The sequence below is a fragment of the Podarcis liolepis genome (assembly GCF_965112155.1).
Source record: "Podarcis liolepis genome assembly, chromosome: 10".
NCBI lineage: Eukaryota > Metazoa > Chordata > Lepidosauria > Squamata > Lacertidae > Podarcis > Podarcis liolepis.
In genome coordinates this window covers 49501826-49518250 of record NC_139562.1, presented here as the reverse complement: position 1 = coordinate 49518250, position 16425 = coordinate 49501826, and the positions used below count along the sequence as shown (strand labels likewise).

General features: G+C 44.3%; 1 protein-coding gene across 3 annotated transcripts in view; it reads left to right on the top strand.

Moving 5' to 3' along the window:
• TMEM117 (transmembrane protein 117) overlaps nt 1-16425 on the top strand; it is a 226963-nt gene that overhangs the window by 6610 nt on the left and 203928 nt on the right. For all 3 annotated transcript variants that reach the window (XM_083463616.1, XM_083463617.1, XM_083463618.1), the window contains exon 2: nt 6494-6788. In XM_083463616.1, the coding sequence (XP_083319742.1) occupies nt 6512-6788 (277 nt within the window). In that variant the 5' untranslated portion in view covers nt 6494-6511. The remainder of the gene's footprint in view (nt 1-6493; nt 6789-16425) is intronic.

Sequence of the window (16425 nt, the reverse complement as noted above, 5' to 3'; positions counted from 1 at the left end):
GTATGGCGGGGTGCCCGTGACGGAGCCTCAAGAACATCTTATAGGGCTTTTATGAAAACCTACGAGATGGCGGTGAAGGCTCTGAAGAAGTCATACTTCTCGGCCTCCATTGCATCCGCTAGCTCTCGCCCAGTGCAATTATTTAGTATAATCAGGTCTTTAACGTCCCTTGAGGGACAGCCAAATTTAAATAACAATTTGACACACAGCTGCGAGGCATTTGCAAGCTTTTTTGTGGAGAAGGTCTTGTTGCTCTGCCATGACCCCCCTGCCAATTTGGATACAATAAAGGAACTGGAGGCCCCTCGACTGTCCTCGGGTCCAGTATTGGACCACTTCAACTGGATATCCGCAGCCGATGTGGACAGACTTCTCCGAGCTGGAAAGCCCACCACCTGTCCTCTCGACCCATGCCCGTTTTGGCTGATTAGAGCGTGTCCAGATGAGGTGCGGGCCCTCCTGGGGGATATCATCAATTTGTCCCTTGGCACGGGGACATTCCCAGGGGAACTGAAGGAGGCAGTGGTGCGCCCGCTCTTAAAGAAAACATCATTAGATCCTTTAGATCTATCCAATTACCGCCCGGTTTCGAATCTTCCGTTCCTGGGTAAGGTGATTGAGAGAGCGGTTGCTGAACAGCTTGGTGGGTTTCTGGATGAAACATCGGCTCTGGATCCATTCCAGTCCGGCTTCCGCGCTGGTCATGGGACCAAGACGGCTCTGGTTGCCCTAACAGATGATCTTCGTAGACAGCTGGATCGAGGCGGGTTGGGGCTGCTGATTCTTCTAGATCTGTCAGCAGCTTTCGACATGGTCGATCACGAACTTCTGGACCACCGCCTTGCCGACGTGGGGATCCAGGGCACAGTCCTTCAATGGCTGCGCTCGTTTCTCTCTGGTCGGGGACAGAGGGTGGCGCTTGGGGGGGGGGAATTGTCATCACGCCACTTCTTGGTGTGTGGAGTACCTCAGGGTGCGATACTCTCCCCGATGCTTTGCAACATCTTTATGCACCCCCTCGCCCAGCTTGTTCGGAGTTTTGGGCTGGGTTGCCATCAGTATGCCGATGACACCCAACTCTATCTGTTGATGGATGGCCATCCTGACTCGGCCCCAGACACACTGACCAGATGTTTGGAAGCTGTGGCTGGATGGTTACGTGGGAGCCGGTTGAAGCTAAATCCTTCAAAGACAGAGGTCCTGTGGCTGGGACGGGGCGATATGGGATTGGGGGGGCAACTCCCATCTCTTGCGGGGACGCAATTAGTGCCAGCACCGTCTGTTAAGAGTTTGGGTGTAATCTTCGACACCTCCCTTTCCATGGAGGCGCAGATTGCAGCTATAACAAAGGCGACATTTTTCCATCTCCGCCAAGCTAAGCAGTTGGCTCCTTACCTCTCTCGCCCTGACCTAGCCACTGTGATCCACGCGACGGTCACCTCCAGACTGGATTATTGTAACTCACTCTACGTGGGGCTGCCCTTGAGACTGACCCAGAAACTCCAGTGGGTGCAGAATGCTGCAGCGAGACTCCTTACGAGGTCTTCGCTGCGAGATCACATTCACCCGGTGCTATACCAGCTGCACTGGCTCCCGGTGGAGTACAGGATCAGGTTTAAGGTGCTGGTTTTAACCTTTAAAGCCCTATATGGCCTAGGACCCTCGTACCTATAGGACCGCCTCTCCTGGTATGCCCCACAGAGAAACTTACGGTCTTCAAATAAAAACATCTTGAAGGTCCCAGGCCACAGAGAAGTTAGGCTGGCCTCAACTAGAGCCAGGGCTTTTTCGGCTGTGGCTCCGATCTGGTGGAACACTCTGTCACAAGAGACCAGGGCCCTGCGGGACTTGACATCTTTCCGCAGGGCCTGCAAGACAGAGCTGTTCCACCAGACCTTTGGCCAGGGCACAGCCTGACTCCCTCCCTCAGCAATCTTTGCAGAGCTCTGGCCCAATGGTTGTCAGTGGCTTGAATTAATTAATTTTATAATGAATGATTTTAGAGTGTTGTTTATGCTGTACTTTTGTACAGTTTTATTGTTGTTAGCCGCCCTGAGCCCGGCTTCGGCTGGGGAGGGCGGGATATAAATAAATTTTTTTATTATTATTATTATTTATGAGTGCTGCAACCCTATAGTCACCTTTGATTGGACTTAACAGTCCAGGGGTCCCTTACCTTTAACTTGCAGAGCTCCACATTGTGCAGCAGAGGAAAGCCCTGAAGTTCTGGGATGTTCCAGGGTTTTCCACTGTACCAAACAGTTGCCCAGTGGCCCCATAGTTGCAAGGAGGTCCCAGCTTCCTCTGTCTTGATGGGCCACTTCTATGTAGACAGTGCTTTCTGAGTGGCAAAAGTCAGACTGCATACACACACACGCACAACACATTCCATTAAACTTTCTTGAAAACTGAGCTTGCCCCTTTCTTTTAATTTGGGATGGAGCTGTTGCTCTGTTTTTGCATTTTCTTTTATGAGTTGCTTTTTGATGGTTTTATGGTCTGTTATTATTTTATGGTAAGCTGTTATGAGGGCCCTTGTGGCTTAAAAGCCACCTATAAATTTAAATGTGTGCCTCTTCTAAGGAGGAAAAGCCTCTTTGGCATAAGGCATATCCTTTATCCCAATTCAAGCATTTTACCCATGGGTAAATAAAATAAAGGAGAAGGGGGAGCTGGAAGCTTGCTCAGCTCACAGAGGCTGTGTACACACATAACATTTGAAACACATGGGAGTGGTTTGTACCCAGGGTTTTTGCACTGGTACACACCATCTTTCAATGACTCGGGTGGCACTGTGGGTTAAACCACAGAGCCTAGGACTTGCCGATTAGAAGGTCGGCGGTTCGAATCCGCATGACGGGGTGAGCTCCCGTTGCTCAGTCCCAGCTCCTGCCAACCTAGCAGTTCGAAAGCACATCAAAGTGCAAGTAGATAAATAGGTACCACTCTGGCGGGAAGGTAAGCGGCATTTCCGTGCGCAGCTCTGGTTCACCAGAAGCCGCTTAATCATGCTGGCCACATGACCCGGAAGCTGTATGCCGGCTCCCTCGGCCAATAAAGCGAGATGAGTGCCGCAACCCCAGAGTCAGCCACGACTGGACCTAATGGTTAGGGGTCCCTTTACCTTTACCTTATCTTTCGATGACATCATTTAAAACAGCAGCTACATTTTCAATCTAGTGCACAGCAGTGGTCTCTATTCCCCTGTAACTAGTGCTATTTTACTAGAAAAAGAGGTGCCAGAGCTCACCATGAGCACCTCCCTCCTTCTCTTAGAATGGCAGTGGCGCCCACCCAAGAGGTGCTGGAAAGTACCTGAGAGGTGCTAGAACTCAGTTCTGATGAGTTCCAGCTGAAAAACAGCCCTGCCTGTAAGCCTTGGCTCAGTGTTCAGCGTTGGATTCAGTGCTGTGAATATTCTTCTTATATTACCGTATTTTTTGCTCTATAAGACTCACTTTTTCCCTCCTAAAAAGTAAGGGGGGAAGTGTGTGCGTCTTATGGAGTGAACGCAGGCTGCGTAGCTATCTCAGAAGCCAGAACAGCAAGAGGGATTGCTGCTTTCACTGTGCAGCGATCCCTCTTGCTGTTCTGGCTTCTGAGATTCAAAATATTTCTTTTCTTGTTTTCCTCCTCCAAAAACTAGGTGCGTCTTGTGGTCTGGTGCGTCTTATAGAGAGAAAAATACGGTACTTTCTGGCTCAAGCCCCCATCCAGGAAAGCTGAGACTCCAGTTTGGATGTCTGAGGAGCAGCCTTCCCACAACACGCCCCCTACTTCTAAGCTACATGCAGGCAGTGTTATTTCTTCAGCTAAGAACAATGGATCAAGAAGAGGTTAACAATAGAGGGAGAAGTACACAAATGGGTGGGAACCTCCATGTACTCAGCTGCAGATTGCCCTCCACACCGTCAATTTGTGGAGGGCACGTGGGACAGTGATTTGTGGAGTGGAGGAAGAACTAGCACTCTGATTCCCAAGATCTCCACTCAGATATTTCTTGTAATTCATTCTTAACATCATCTTTTAAATTCTTAGCCAACAATTTGGTTTTATTCTTGTTGATTTTGAGACCCTCTACTTCTCCAAAATTATTTATTTCATCGAGTCCCTTTGGGGTCGATTCTATTGGATCTTCTTTTGATATCATCACATCATCTCAAAATACCTTTAGTTTGTATTCTCTTTGTCCCACTTTTATTCCTTTAATTTGTTGATTAGTTCTTATTCTTTGTGCCAATACTTCTAAAACTACTATGAACAATAAGAGTGATAGCTGGCAGCCTTGTCTTGTTCCCTTGGTTATTTTACAATTTTCCGTCAATAAATTACTCACCATCAGTTTTGTTGATTGATCTGTATATAACACCTTCACTCCCCTTATACAAGTGTCCCCACATCCCATTACTTTAAGCATAAAATTCCAGGAGACGTTATCAAATGCTTTCTCAGCATCCAAAATCATCGTAAATTCTGCTCACTTGTGAGTATAACCTTTAATAGGGCTGTCCAGAATGGTTCTATCTGGAGTATTCCTAATATTGCCACCTTGGCTCCTGGCATTCATTTAAAGTGAATGTTACTAAGGAATGCAGATGCCAACAGTCTTAAGGTCTATCTCAGTTGAGTCATTCATTTACTGGTATACTGTGCAGCTATTAAGAGAAGTCCAAGGTGATTTGCATGAAAATCCCTTCTTAGACTATAGTGAGATGCTTGCTTCTAGGTAAGTCTGCAACGTGCAATTGAGGATAGCTTTTTAAGTCACTCAATTACAGGGATTAGTCAGGAGATATAGACAGACAGATATATAGATAGGTTGGATCTTGTCACCTTCAACTTGCACACCTTTGAATCCAACCCATTATTTTTAATACAAATAACTATAAATCCTGTTGATGATCAGCGCTCCATCTATGACACATGCATCAATTAAAACATGGGTGGGGACCCTATGGTCACCATTTTACGCATTAGTATGGTTGGATGTGTTTTCAAGTTTCCTTCTGTCTGTCTGCACCAGTGGATGGAGAGGGGGCATGGATGACTTCATGTATGTCCTATGTTTTCAAATTGAATCAAAGCTGTTTTAGGGAAGACACAGCATTTCTCAAGAAACTACAGGATAGGTGTGGGTTGTGGCTAACACTGTGTGTTCACAGCTTCACAAACCTGTGGTGGGAGCACACTGGATGCGAAGCACACAGGAGGGTGTGCACAGCTGAGGTGTTGCAGGACTTCATCAGGCCAAATCAGTAAGGCCAGAGGTTAAGGATGATGAGGGTTGTATTTTTGGCAGGGCCACAGGTCCTAAAACCAAAGGAAGTCTGCTGTTTGCTTCAGACCCATTGCTTTTATTCATATGCAAATTTAATTGACAAATGCATCAGTTAATTAAAATATTCGTGAATCACTGTATTCAATTACGCTCACTCCCGGCCTAAATAAACACCCTGGAGTAAGTTATGTGATCTCAGCAGGACTTAGTTCTGAGTAGACATGCAAGATGTCTTGACTTGGGTGAAAATCCTGCTTCTGTGTGCTCGTCGGAACTTTTCTATTAGTTGAATATTGAAGCATTTGCATGCATGAGGCTTACATTGCCTTGGAGCCTCTCCCATCCTATTTATGTAAACATGGACCCCAAATCCAGAGTAGGTTAGTTGTGTTTAAGTCCCATTGAAATCAATAGAACTGGTTAGTTGTGACTCATTTTACGACCCATTGATTCCAGTGGAACTGTAGTCCTGCTGACTTCCTTTGGACTTCCACCGTTAATCCAGAAAAGAAGTGAAAGAGCTAGAATAACAGAATTGTGGAGTTGGAAGGTTTCATCTAGTCCAGCCCTCTGCAATGAAATGAGAATGAAAATTCTGGCTTCTGTGGATTCCATATCCATCTTCCCTATCAATTGAAGCAAAAGCTGCTCTTTGCCTAAATCAGTGTTTCCCAAACTTGGGTCTGTTTTTGGACTACAAATCCCATCATCCCTGATCACTGGTCCTGCTAGCTAGGGATGATGGGAAACAGCTGGAGACCCAAGTTTGGGAAGCTGCTGGCCTAAGTGAATGAAAGTGCCTTTAGTTAAGGGGTTCCATTCACTCTTGTCAGCATTCGCCAGTGTGCCCCCATTGGAGTTGGTGAACAGGGTCACACAAATAGGCAGCCAGTTCCAGAGCCTGTTTAAAGAGGATAGAAGCTGGGGTGGCAGGGGGAAGTGATGTATAGTGGGAAGGGTCATAGCTCTGTGGTAGAGCATCCGTTTTGCATGCGGAAGGTCTTGGGTTCAATCTCTGGTATTTCCAGGTAGGGCTGGAAAAGACTTCCTGTCTGAAACCTTGCATGGTCACTGCCAGCCACTGTTGAACGAATTGGCCTAGATGGGCCAATAGTCTGACTTCTAACGTTCTGTTATAGCCCTTGTAAGACTATAGCATAGTGCAACATCCAGTAACACAATGAAACAAATGCCTTCTTTGCTTTTTGCATGCAGGGGCTGAAGGCTCTAAGGATGGCCAAAGACTTCCGCTACTACTTCCAGCATCCCTGGTCCCGCCTGATAGTGGCCTACCTGGTGATCTTCTGTAACTTCTTGATATTTGCCGAGGATCCGGTCTCTCACAGCCAAACTGAAGCAAATGTCATTGTCGTGGGGAACTGCTTTTCTTTTGTAGCCAACAAATACCCCGAGGGAGGAGGCTGGAGGTTTTTAAAAGTGCTCCTGTGGCTGCTTGCCATCCTTACCGGACTGATAGTTGGCAAGTTCTTCTTCCATCAACGCTTGTTTGGTAAGTTCCACGATGTGCTAAAAGCCTGTGTTTTCTCTCTCCCTCTCTGTGAGATGTTCCCGTTTTACACCTTTCAGGTTGAAAAGGCAGCAAAGCAAAGTGAAAGATGATGGCTGAATAGGATGTGTTGCGCAGCAGTGGTGAGTCAGTCAGATCATCAATCTTGATGACTATAAGCAAAATAATCTTTCAAAGAGTGAAGGCACATCTGTTTGGTCTAATGAAGAGGGCATTAACTTTCCTCGCCAAAGATATGCTTCAGGGCACTTTCCTCACTGTCTTGATGTATTTGTGAAACACAGCCTGGATATTACGATAAGAGCATGGCTTTGTTTAATGTGCTTTTTTGCATTTGTTGTAAGCATGCATTCTGTACCCGGGAGCCTTTGTTGTCCATTCCATCCAATCCATGGAGTTGTGATCTGAGCTGGATTTTCCAGAGAGGACTGACTCTTTGCAGTGAGATCATTCTTATGAGAATGACTTAAGAGCTGGGATAGCTCCGTTGGTAGAGCATGAGACTCTTAATCTCAGGGTTGTGGGTTGGAGCCCCACATTGGGTGAAAAGGGGGTTGGACTAGTTGTCCCTCGTGGTCCCTTCCAACTCTATGATTTTGCAATTCTATGACTTGTTCTCAGGAATAAAATCTAAGCCAGTGTTACACAACAACCATTATGTTATTCCAATAAGCATTAATTAAAACATTAAAAAATGAAGACTCAGGGGAGATGGCTAATGGAACCACGAGTGTGATTAGCAATAATAATAATAATAATAATTTATTTGTACCCCGCCCATCTGGCTGGGCTTCCCCAGCCATCCTGGGCTGCTTCCAACAAAATATTAAAATACAGTAATGCATCAAACATTAAAAGCTTCCCTAAACAGGGCTGCCTTCAGATGTCTTCTAGAGGTCTGGTAGTTGACATCTGGTGGGAGGGCGTTCCACAGGGCGGGTGCCACTACCGAGAAGGCCCTCTGCCTGGTTCCCTGTAGGTTTCAACCAGATTACATTTGCTTCATGTAGACGTCTGGACAAAATGTCCCTGGAAAATGTTGAAACCACGCCACTTCTTCTCACCATCAGGAAAGCTCTGCTCTGAAACTGGGAAGCTTGCCTGGCAGTCTGGGAAGGCCCTGGTTCAAATCTCTCCTCTTCACTCAAATATAAAGCCCACTGTCTGACTTTGGTCTGGTCACCCTGTCTCAACCTACCTTATGTGGGGATGACATGGGACTGTATATGGTGCCTTGATCTCTGTGGGGGGTATGTATGTATGTATGTATGTATGTCAGATGGGCACCCCATCAGATTATTTACTGTGTGGCACCAACACATATGTTCACCTTAGCAAGTGGTGATGCATAACATCCTATCTTGTGGTGACAAAGACTTCTACTTTTAATATGTAATTGGGCATTGGTGTATGGCAAAAGTTTGTTCATCACTTGAGAGACTGGCTTATGGCAGACTTTGCCAATCTGGTACCCTCCAAATGTTTTAGATGAGAATTGTTGTGGCTGATGGGAGTTGTAGTCCAAAACATCTGGAGAGTATCAGGTTGTTCAAGGCTGGCTTATGGAGTAGTTATATGCAGAATATCATAAGGTGTCCTTGACAATGATAATCTCTTTCAGTCCACAAATGTGTCTAAGTCAGAGTGTCAACATCTGACATTCCTGTTGTGTTGACACAGGGTGTGGTCTTTTTTCAAGCTCATCTGATTCCCCATCACCCCAGATATCCACCACACATGTGTATCCTTTGTGAAATCAGTGGGAGCAGCCCCTGAATTGGCTTCCAGGTTCTCTGTACAGTGGTACCTCGGGTTACATATTCTTCAGGTTACAGACACTTCAGGTTACAGCGTCCGTTAACCCAGAAATAGTACCTCGGGTTAAGAACTTTGCTTCAGGATGAGAACAGAAATTGTGCTGCGATGGCAGCAGGAGGTCCCATTAGCTAAAGTGGTGCTTCAGGTTAAGAACAGTTTCAGGTTAAGAACAGACCTCCGGAATGAATTAAGTACTTAACCTGAGGTACCACTGTATATACATTGGCGAAAGAGGATTTCAGCCATGCTAACTCTCGTAATCTTTACCAAACAAACATGGGTCAGATCCTGTTTTTAATATTTTAAAGGTAAGGAGCACAGAAATACCTCTCAAATTACACGTGTATCTGAGTACATAGCTTGTGTTCATGACCTATTCCTAGTCCAAGCTGAAGTCAGATCTGGTTCAGGTGGTGAATCAGTCTATATTTATATTCTGCTCAGTCTGATTTCCCAGACCTCACATCTATTCGGTTTCATTGTTGACATCAAGAGGGAGACATCACTTGAAGCAACTGGTGGTTGCACAGAGGGAAGGGCATTCCACAGAGCAGGGGCAACAGCAGAAAATGCCCATTTCTGGGCCAGATTTGGGGTAGGGGAAAGAGAGGGAGGGGAAGTTCAGTTTTGTAAGTGGAAGTTTTGTGCAAATGGGACAACGGTGTCGGATAGAACTGCTCATTCTGCCTGTGGGACTCAAGCTGTATTTGCATATTTTACTCCCTTGTTACCCTCCCCTTGTCTTACCCATTGTGTAAATTAGATTGGAAGTTCCTTGAGGGTGGAGACCTATCTTTCTTTGCTTATATTATTTTGTAAAGTGACACATACCCACAGTGTTTTTGATATTTTGTTGGGAGTCGCCCAGATGGGCAGCATATTATAATTATAATGGAATATGGAAAATAAATATATTTATTTACTTTTCCATAGCTCTCTTTACAAGTGAAACAAAATGTCTATAATTTCAGATTTTCTATTGCTCAGTCCTCTGGTTTATGGGGATTCTCTAGTGCCAGAAATTTATGAGAGAGAGAGACCCACAGCCTTGCAAATGCTGACTTAACACCATTTTTGCTGAAGCACTATCAAATCCCTGGGAAGATGTAAACATGCGTAAAGGTGGAAAAAAGCTTAAGTAAGCTTTTCCTCACCTTTGCTGACTAATTTGCCTTAATGTACTACTCTCTCTCTCTCTCTCTCTCTGTGTGTGTAGAGACACACCTGGGCCAAAAAAGATTTCTGTTGCACATTTTAATATATTAAAAACTACTAATATCCCATCAGTAAATAGAATGGTTTTAGATTCAGAAGGTGACCAAGCTAACTGGAATCACAATGAAACATAATTTGGCCTCTGGAATAGGGGGGAAAAGCCTTGGGTCAAAGAGGCAGCTGGTGTGCAGCAGACTTTTAAGACTTGAAAGTAAACAGCTTTTGTTTAAGGCTTTTAGTAGAAATCCTCATTGACACAGGAACTGGTGGGATTTCCATTCGCTGAGCTTATTTTCCCACCTGTTTATGAAACTGTGCCATTGGCTGCACTGAGACAAGGCAGGTCTAAAATGCTGTACACATTTTTGCAAGCAATTTCCCCTGATGCAATGCATGTTAGTGTGTTATTTTCATCACCCTCTAGCATCACATTTGTATAATGCACGTAAAACATTTATATTTGCAGCTGTATAGCTGAGTCCTAATATATTCCTTTTTATGAACACTTGGCCCTAACATGTATTTTTGTATGAAACTTGGAGAAGTGTGAATTTCAAAGGAAGGCTGAGTTTTGGTTCTCATGATACCTTGAAAAGTGCAAATTCAATAAGTTTGCTTTTAGCTGTTAACTGACTTGAGTTTCTCCCCCATCGCTATCTGAGGGCAGCACATTGGCCAGCCCTGCTATGGTGTTATAAAGGCTGCCAGTTTGCAATAAAGCCTTGATCACGTTGATCAGATGCTGAAGAAAGAGAAGGAGACACAAACAGTGTATGCAAGATTGCAACCGTAATCATTAAAGTGTACAAATGCAGAGCTATTACAGATATTCTATCTGAGAGTAGAGGTCAAGGTATTGGAATCAAAATTGGAAGTTGCTCAAGAATCGATTCTAACCATAAACAATCAGGGCCTAGGAAAACTCTCCAGTACGACTTCCATCCAGCAACATCTTAAAAAGAGTCATTGAAAAAGGATGCACATATTTAAGTCTTCTCTATTTCTTTGCCACATTGCCAGGGGGAGAGTCAGATGTGCCTTGAAAGCAAAATTAAAAATTAAAAATGTAACTTTGAGGAGAGTGACCCCTTTGTTTTAAGAGAAAATACAGAACATTGGGAGAGATGTCCTTTTCTTCATGAACGCCATGAAGTGAGTTATGTATGAACTCACTTTACATTTGATACTTTTTAAAAAGAAAACGCAACAGATGGATACATCAGGTTTTCATGTTCTATAAATCACCTTGAACTTAAAATGTATCTGTCAATTTTGGTTTTCTCATTTCCCCCCAGCCTTAAGGTCAGTTCACCACATTTGTGCATTAGTTAAAAAAATAAAATAAAATAAGGTTCCCATGAAAATTAATCAGCATTTTAGCATGCTTTTCTCCTGAATTTCACTTTTTTTCTTATCTGGCTTCCCTATTACTTTTTTTATTTTATAAATGGGTATTATGCCTGCAACTAAATTGTGTCACCCCCAGGTGAAATGTGGCGTTTATTTGAAAGGCATTATGAGACTGCATAATAAGAGCTTGGGAAATAAATGTCAGAGAATATTGAATGTAATAGATGCCTTGCTGGGTAGGCAGAGGGCAATTAAGCCAAGGCAGCAAAGCTCTGGACGCTGACAGTACTTTCTTGCAGCTGACCGCAGAGCAGATCGAAGCAGGATGAATGGATGCCCCCAACACAGTTGATAGCAACCCCTTTTTCTGTTTCCCTCCCCCCCCGCCCCCAAGAAACAACAAGGCATAAAAAGCAATGGAGCCAATTGATGGGTGTTTTCAAGGCTTGTTTCTGCATGGGGACAAGAAATGCTTTTTATCAAATCTAATTACTGTTTGTGTGATAGATAGATAGATAGATAGATAGATAGATAGATAGAGATATAAAGTGTGTGTGTTAGATGTGAAAATAAATGTGTATGAATTCATGTGTCTGTATATTTATTTGCATGTGTGTGTGTGTGTGTGTGTGTATGTATAAGAGAGACTGTCTAGGGAAGTTTTTTTATGTTTAATGCTCTATTATGTTTTTATATGTATTGGAAGCCACCCAGAGTGGTGGGTACAGATTGACAGGGTAGAAATAATACATGGGTAGGCAAACTAAGGCCTGGGGCCCGGATCCGGCCCAATTGCTTTCTAAATCCGGCCCGTATATGGTCCAGGAATCAACGTGTTTTTACATGAGTAGAATGTGTGCTTTTATTTAAAATGCATCTCTGGGTTATTTGTGGGGCATAGGAATTCATCCATTTTTTCTCTCCAAAATATAGTCTGGCCCCCCACATGGCCTGAGGGACAGTTGACCGGCCCCCTGCTGAAAAAATATGAATGGATCCCTTGTTATCTTGGAATGGCAATGGCGCCCACCAGAGAGGTGCCGGAACTGTGTTCCAGCAAGTTCTGGCTGGAAAAAAAGCCCTGACTGTTGTCGTTATTATTATTATTATTATTATTATTATTATTATTATTATTACACAAGCCCTTTTTTTTGCATTTGCCCTGTCTACCACTAAGTCTCAGACTGGAATAAAATCCCCACCTCCGTCTTGAGTAAAACTGGTTCAGAATTTAATGTCAGTGAGAAACTTGTGGTTTTAGCTTGTAGTCCTATACCAACCTACCTACCCGAGAGTAAGCCCATTGAATACAATGGAACTTGGTACCAAGAAACCATGTATAAGATTTCTCTGCTGTTGTGCCTTCAATAGTTCAAAATTAGTAGCCAGTTATACTGTTCCTTTTGGCTCTCAACTGTTTGGAAACTCAACTGTTACCTAATAATAGCAATCATTTCTGAAGAATGCATGTGACGGAAGGCTTAAAATAGTGGCCTAATCATAAATACCTGAATTGACAATCAGCGGCTGCATGTGGATTCAGGCTCATCAGTTTCCAGCTGTGGTTTATAGCCAGTTTATTGAAAGTTGCCTTGTAAATAAAACTTGGCACCATGGACCACTGATGATGCAAATGTAGGCATCTAAAAATAGAGAAGTAAGCAGCCCTTCCATAAGCTCCTTTGATGCTTTCCCATTTTTGTTAACAACAGAATAATGTAGACGTGCTGGTACTTCCTTTACTGAATCCAGGATTTTTTGGGCAGGTCCATATTGCATATTTTGCCAACTGGGTAAGATTTCTGTGTTTTCCATTCACATGGAAATGGGCAGCTCCTTTAAACATTTTGAACTGTCTTACAAGAGAAAAAGCCCTCCCACAAAATTAAGTCTTGACTCCAACAGTCCCATTGCAGTAGAAATGACAACTCATGAAATCTGGCTTAGCACTTGCAGACAGCCAGTCAGAATTGCAACCAAAATAGATTCTTAGTACCAATCCTGGAGAAGGCACTTTCCAGGATTTCTGAAGGCACTTTCCAGGATCCTGGAGAAGGCACTTTCCCATTGCACTTCAAGCTTCAGGGCACCCAAAATGTAGGTCCACCACTGGCTGAAGGGATGGGTTTAGCTGGGTTTGTTCTAGAAAGCTCCTATGGTACCAAATGCTTGAACAGGATTCCTATGAAAACTGAATCCTTGTAGACCTCTTTGATTCCATCAGCTTCCTCTCTTCCAGGTTCACATTATTTATCATCATGATCATGATCATAATTAATTTATTATTTATACCCCACCCATCTGGCTGGGCTCCCAACAGAATTAAAAACACAAGAAAACATCGAACATTAAAAACTTCCCTAAGCAGGGCTGCCTTCAGGTGTCTTCTAAAAGTCAGTTGTTTATTTCCTTGACATCTGATGGGAGGGCGTTCCACAGGGTGGGTGCCACCACCAAGAAGGCCCTCTGCCTGGTAAATAAGGATGTGTGTGTGTGTGTGTGTGTGTGTGTGGAGGGGGTGTCAAATGACATGATACATGGGAAATCCATAATTAGATCACCTGGTGACATTTTCTTCATCTTCCACAAGCAGCAGAACAGGATCCTGATTTAAATTAGGGCTGTGATAGGGGGGAGGAAGCAGTCTCATCATTTCCCCTCTTTCCAGGGCCCTGATCTAAATCAAGTGGATAGCTTCGTTGGTTAGAGTTTGGACACTTCTGTCCATGACTTGAGTCCAAATTGTCCCTCGCAAGAATTGCTGCTAACACTGCTTCTGTTACTTTGGGAAAAGCTCAAGTTGCAGATTGATGGAACTTACGGTAATTGGACCCTTAAAGAAGGCAGTAACAGGACTGCCCACCAGAGGGCACTGAATACACAGTGTGAATCCATCGCAGCCCTCACTCGAGGGATTTTGTTTTTCTAACTTGGAAATAATCTCTGAACGTTGAAATAATAAATGTCTGAAAAACAGTCCCTAGGTGGGCCTTGATTCTCTTGCGTCTCCTAAAGAGTTGGAATTGAATTTCATGGAGAAAAAAGTAGACGAAAAGGAGTCTTTTCACCTGAATGTGAAAATGGTCAGGACTTCAGTTGTGGATCATATTGTAAAAGGTTGCAGTCATCTGTGGGAGTAAGTCCCATTATTTCTGAGTCAATATGTGGCTGGATTGTACTATAAGATTGTTGAGGGATACAGTTCCCTGAGTCACTTAGATTTATGTTTCTTATACTCTGCTCTTTATCCTGCCTTCTCAAGGTGGGTTACATGCAACTTAAAATAGTGAGGAAGTCACATGGTGCATAGAAGCACTAAGCCTGCAGTTAGAGCATCAGACATGGGTGGTGCGGTGGTTTAAACCACTGAGCCTCTTAGGCTTGCCGATTGGAAATTCAATGGTTCGAATCCCCGCAACGGAATGAGCTCCTGTTGCTCTGTCCCAGCTCCTGCCAACCTAGCAGTTTGAAAGCACACCAGTGCATGTAGATAAATAGGTACCACTGCGGTGGGAAGGTAAACGGCATTTCCGTGCACTCTGGTTTCCGTCACGGTGTTCCGTTGCACCAGAAGTGGTTTAGTCATCCTGGCCACACGACCCGGAAAGCTGTCTGTGGACAAACGCTGGCTCCCTCATCCTGAAAGCGAGATGAGTGCGGCAACCCCATAGTCGCCTTTGACTGGACTTAACCGTCCAGGGGTCTTTTACCCCTCCCACACTTTTAGAGCATCAAACAGCAAGCAAAGCCAACAGCAAAACTTAACAGGGAGTGATATTCTGAATTCATATTCCACCGGTAAATGCCTGTGCAAAAAGATGCACCGTGGCTTCCTGGTGAAATGTGTACATTGATGAGGCCAGACACACCTTGGAGCATTCCACAAGTGGGTGTTGGGCACCACAGAAAAGACCATCTCCTGCACAGCTGCCCCTCGAACCTTGAAGAGCAATGGATCTTCTAAAAGGGCCTCCCTTGCAGCTCGTAACAGCCAGCCATAACAGTCAGATATCTAATAGCAACAACAACAACAACAACAACAACAACAACAACAACAATAATAATAATAATAATATATTTATTATTTATACCCCACCCATCTGGCTGGGTTTCCGCAGCCACTCTGGGCGGCTTCCAACCGAATATTAAAAACAATACAGCATCAGACATTAAAAACTTCCCTAAACAGGACCGCCTTCAGTTGTCTTTTAAAAGTAAAATAGTTGTTTATTCCCTTGACATCTGCTGGGAGGGCGTTCCACAGGGTGGGCGCCACTACTGAGAAGGCCCTCTTCCTGGTTCCCTGTAACCTCACTTCTCGCAGTGAGGGAACTGCCAGAAGGCCCTTGCGCTGGACCTCAGTGTCCGGGCAGAACGATGGGGGTGGAGACGCTCCTTCAGGTATACAGGACCGAGGCCGTTTAGGGCTTTAAAGGTCAGCCCCAACATTTTGAATTGTGCTCGGAAATGTACTGGGAACCAATGAAGATCTTTCCAGACCAGTTTTATATGGTCTCGGTGGCCACTCCCAGTCACCAGTCTAGCTGCTGCATTCTGGATTAATTGCAGTTTCCTTCAAAGGTAGCCCCACGTAGAACGCATTGCAGTAGTCCAAGCGGGAGATAACTAGAGCATGCACCACTCTGGGACTCAAGCCATTAAGGGTTCTATGTGTCAGTGTGCATGCTGTATCTACCATGCATAACCTAAATCTTTTTGTTTAAGCTCTTTCTCCTCCACAATACATCGGGACCTTCAGCCCTCCTCTCCTCTGAAATTAAAATGGCATTCCTTGCTAATGGTCAGGCTGTGTGCGGAACTGCAGTCCTATGGCAACCTTCTCTGTTTTGCTTCCTGAGATTGCTGTGGTGCTGCCAGAGATTCCTTTCTCTTCCCATATTCCGCCCACCCCGTGTTTCTGTGCCAGCCTTTTTTCTTGTGCAGGAAGCCATAAGGATCAGGCATGTGTTAAAACTGCACATCTAGTTTGGGTTGTTGGCAGTTGTCAAATTAAAAGGAAACAGCTTGGCTACCCTTTGATGCAAAAGAGGATTTGTGACATTCTGTTTAGATATTTTGCAAGCTCTCAGCTGTTGCTTAATTTTTTAAAAGAATGGGGGGGGGACAGAATGTGAAAATATTTTTTTAATACATCGATGAAACAAGGATGCCCCAAATCTGGTTGCGAACCTGTTTTTAAGTGGAGTAGGAATTGCAATGTTTTGGAATAGCATCG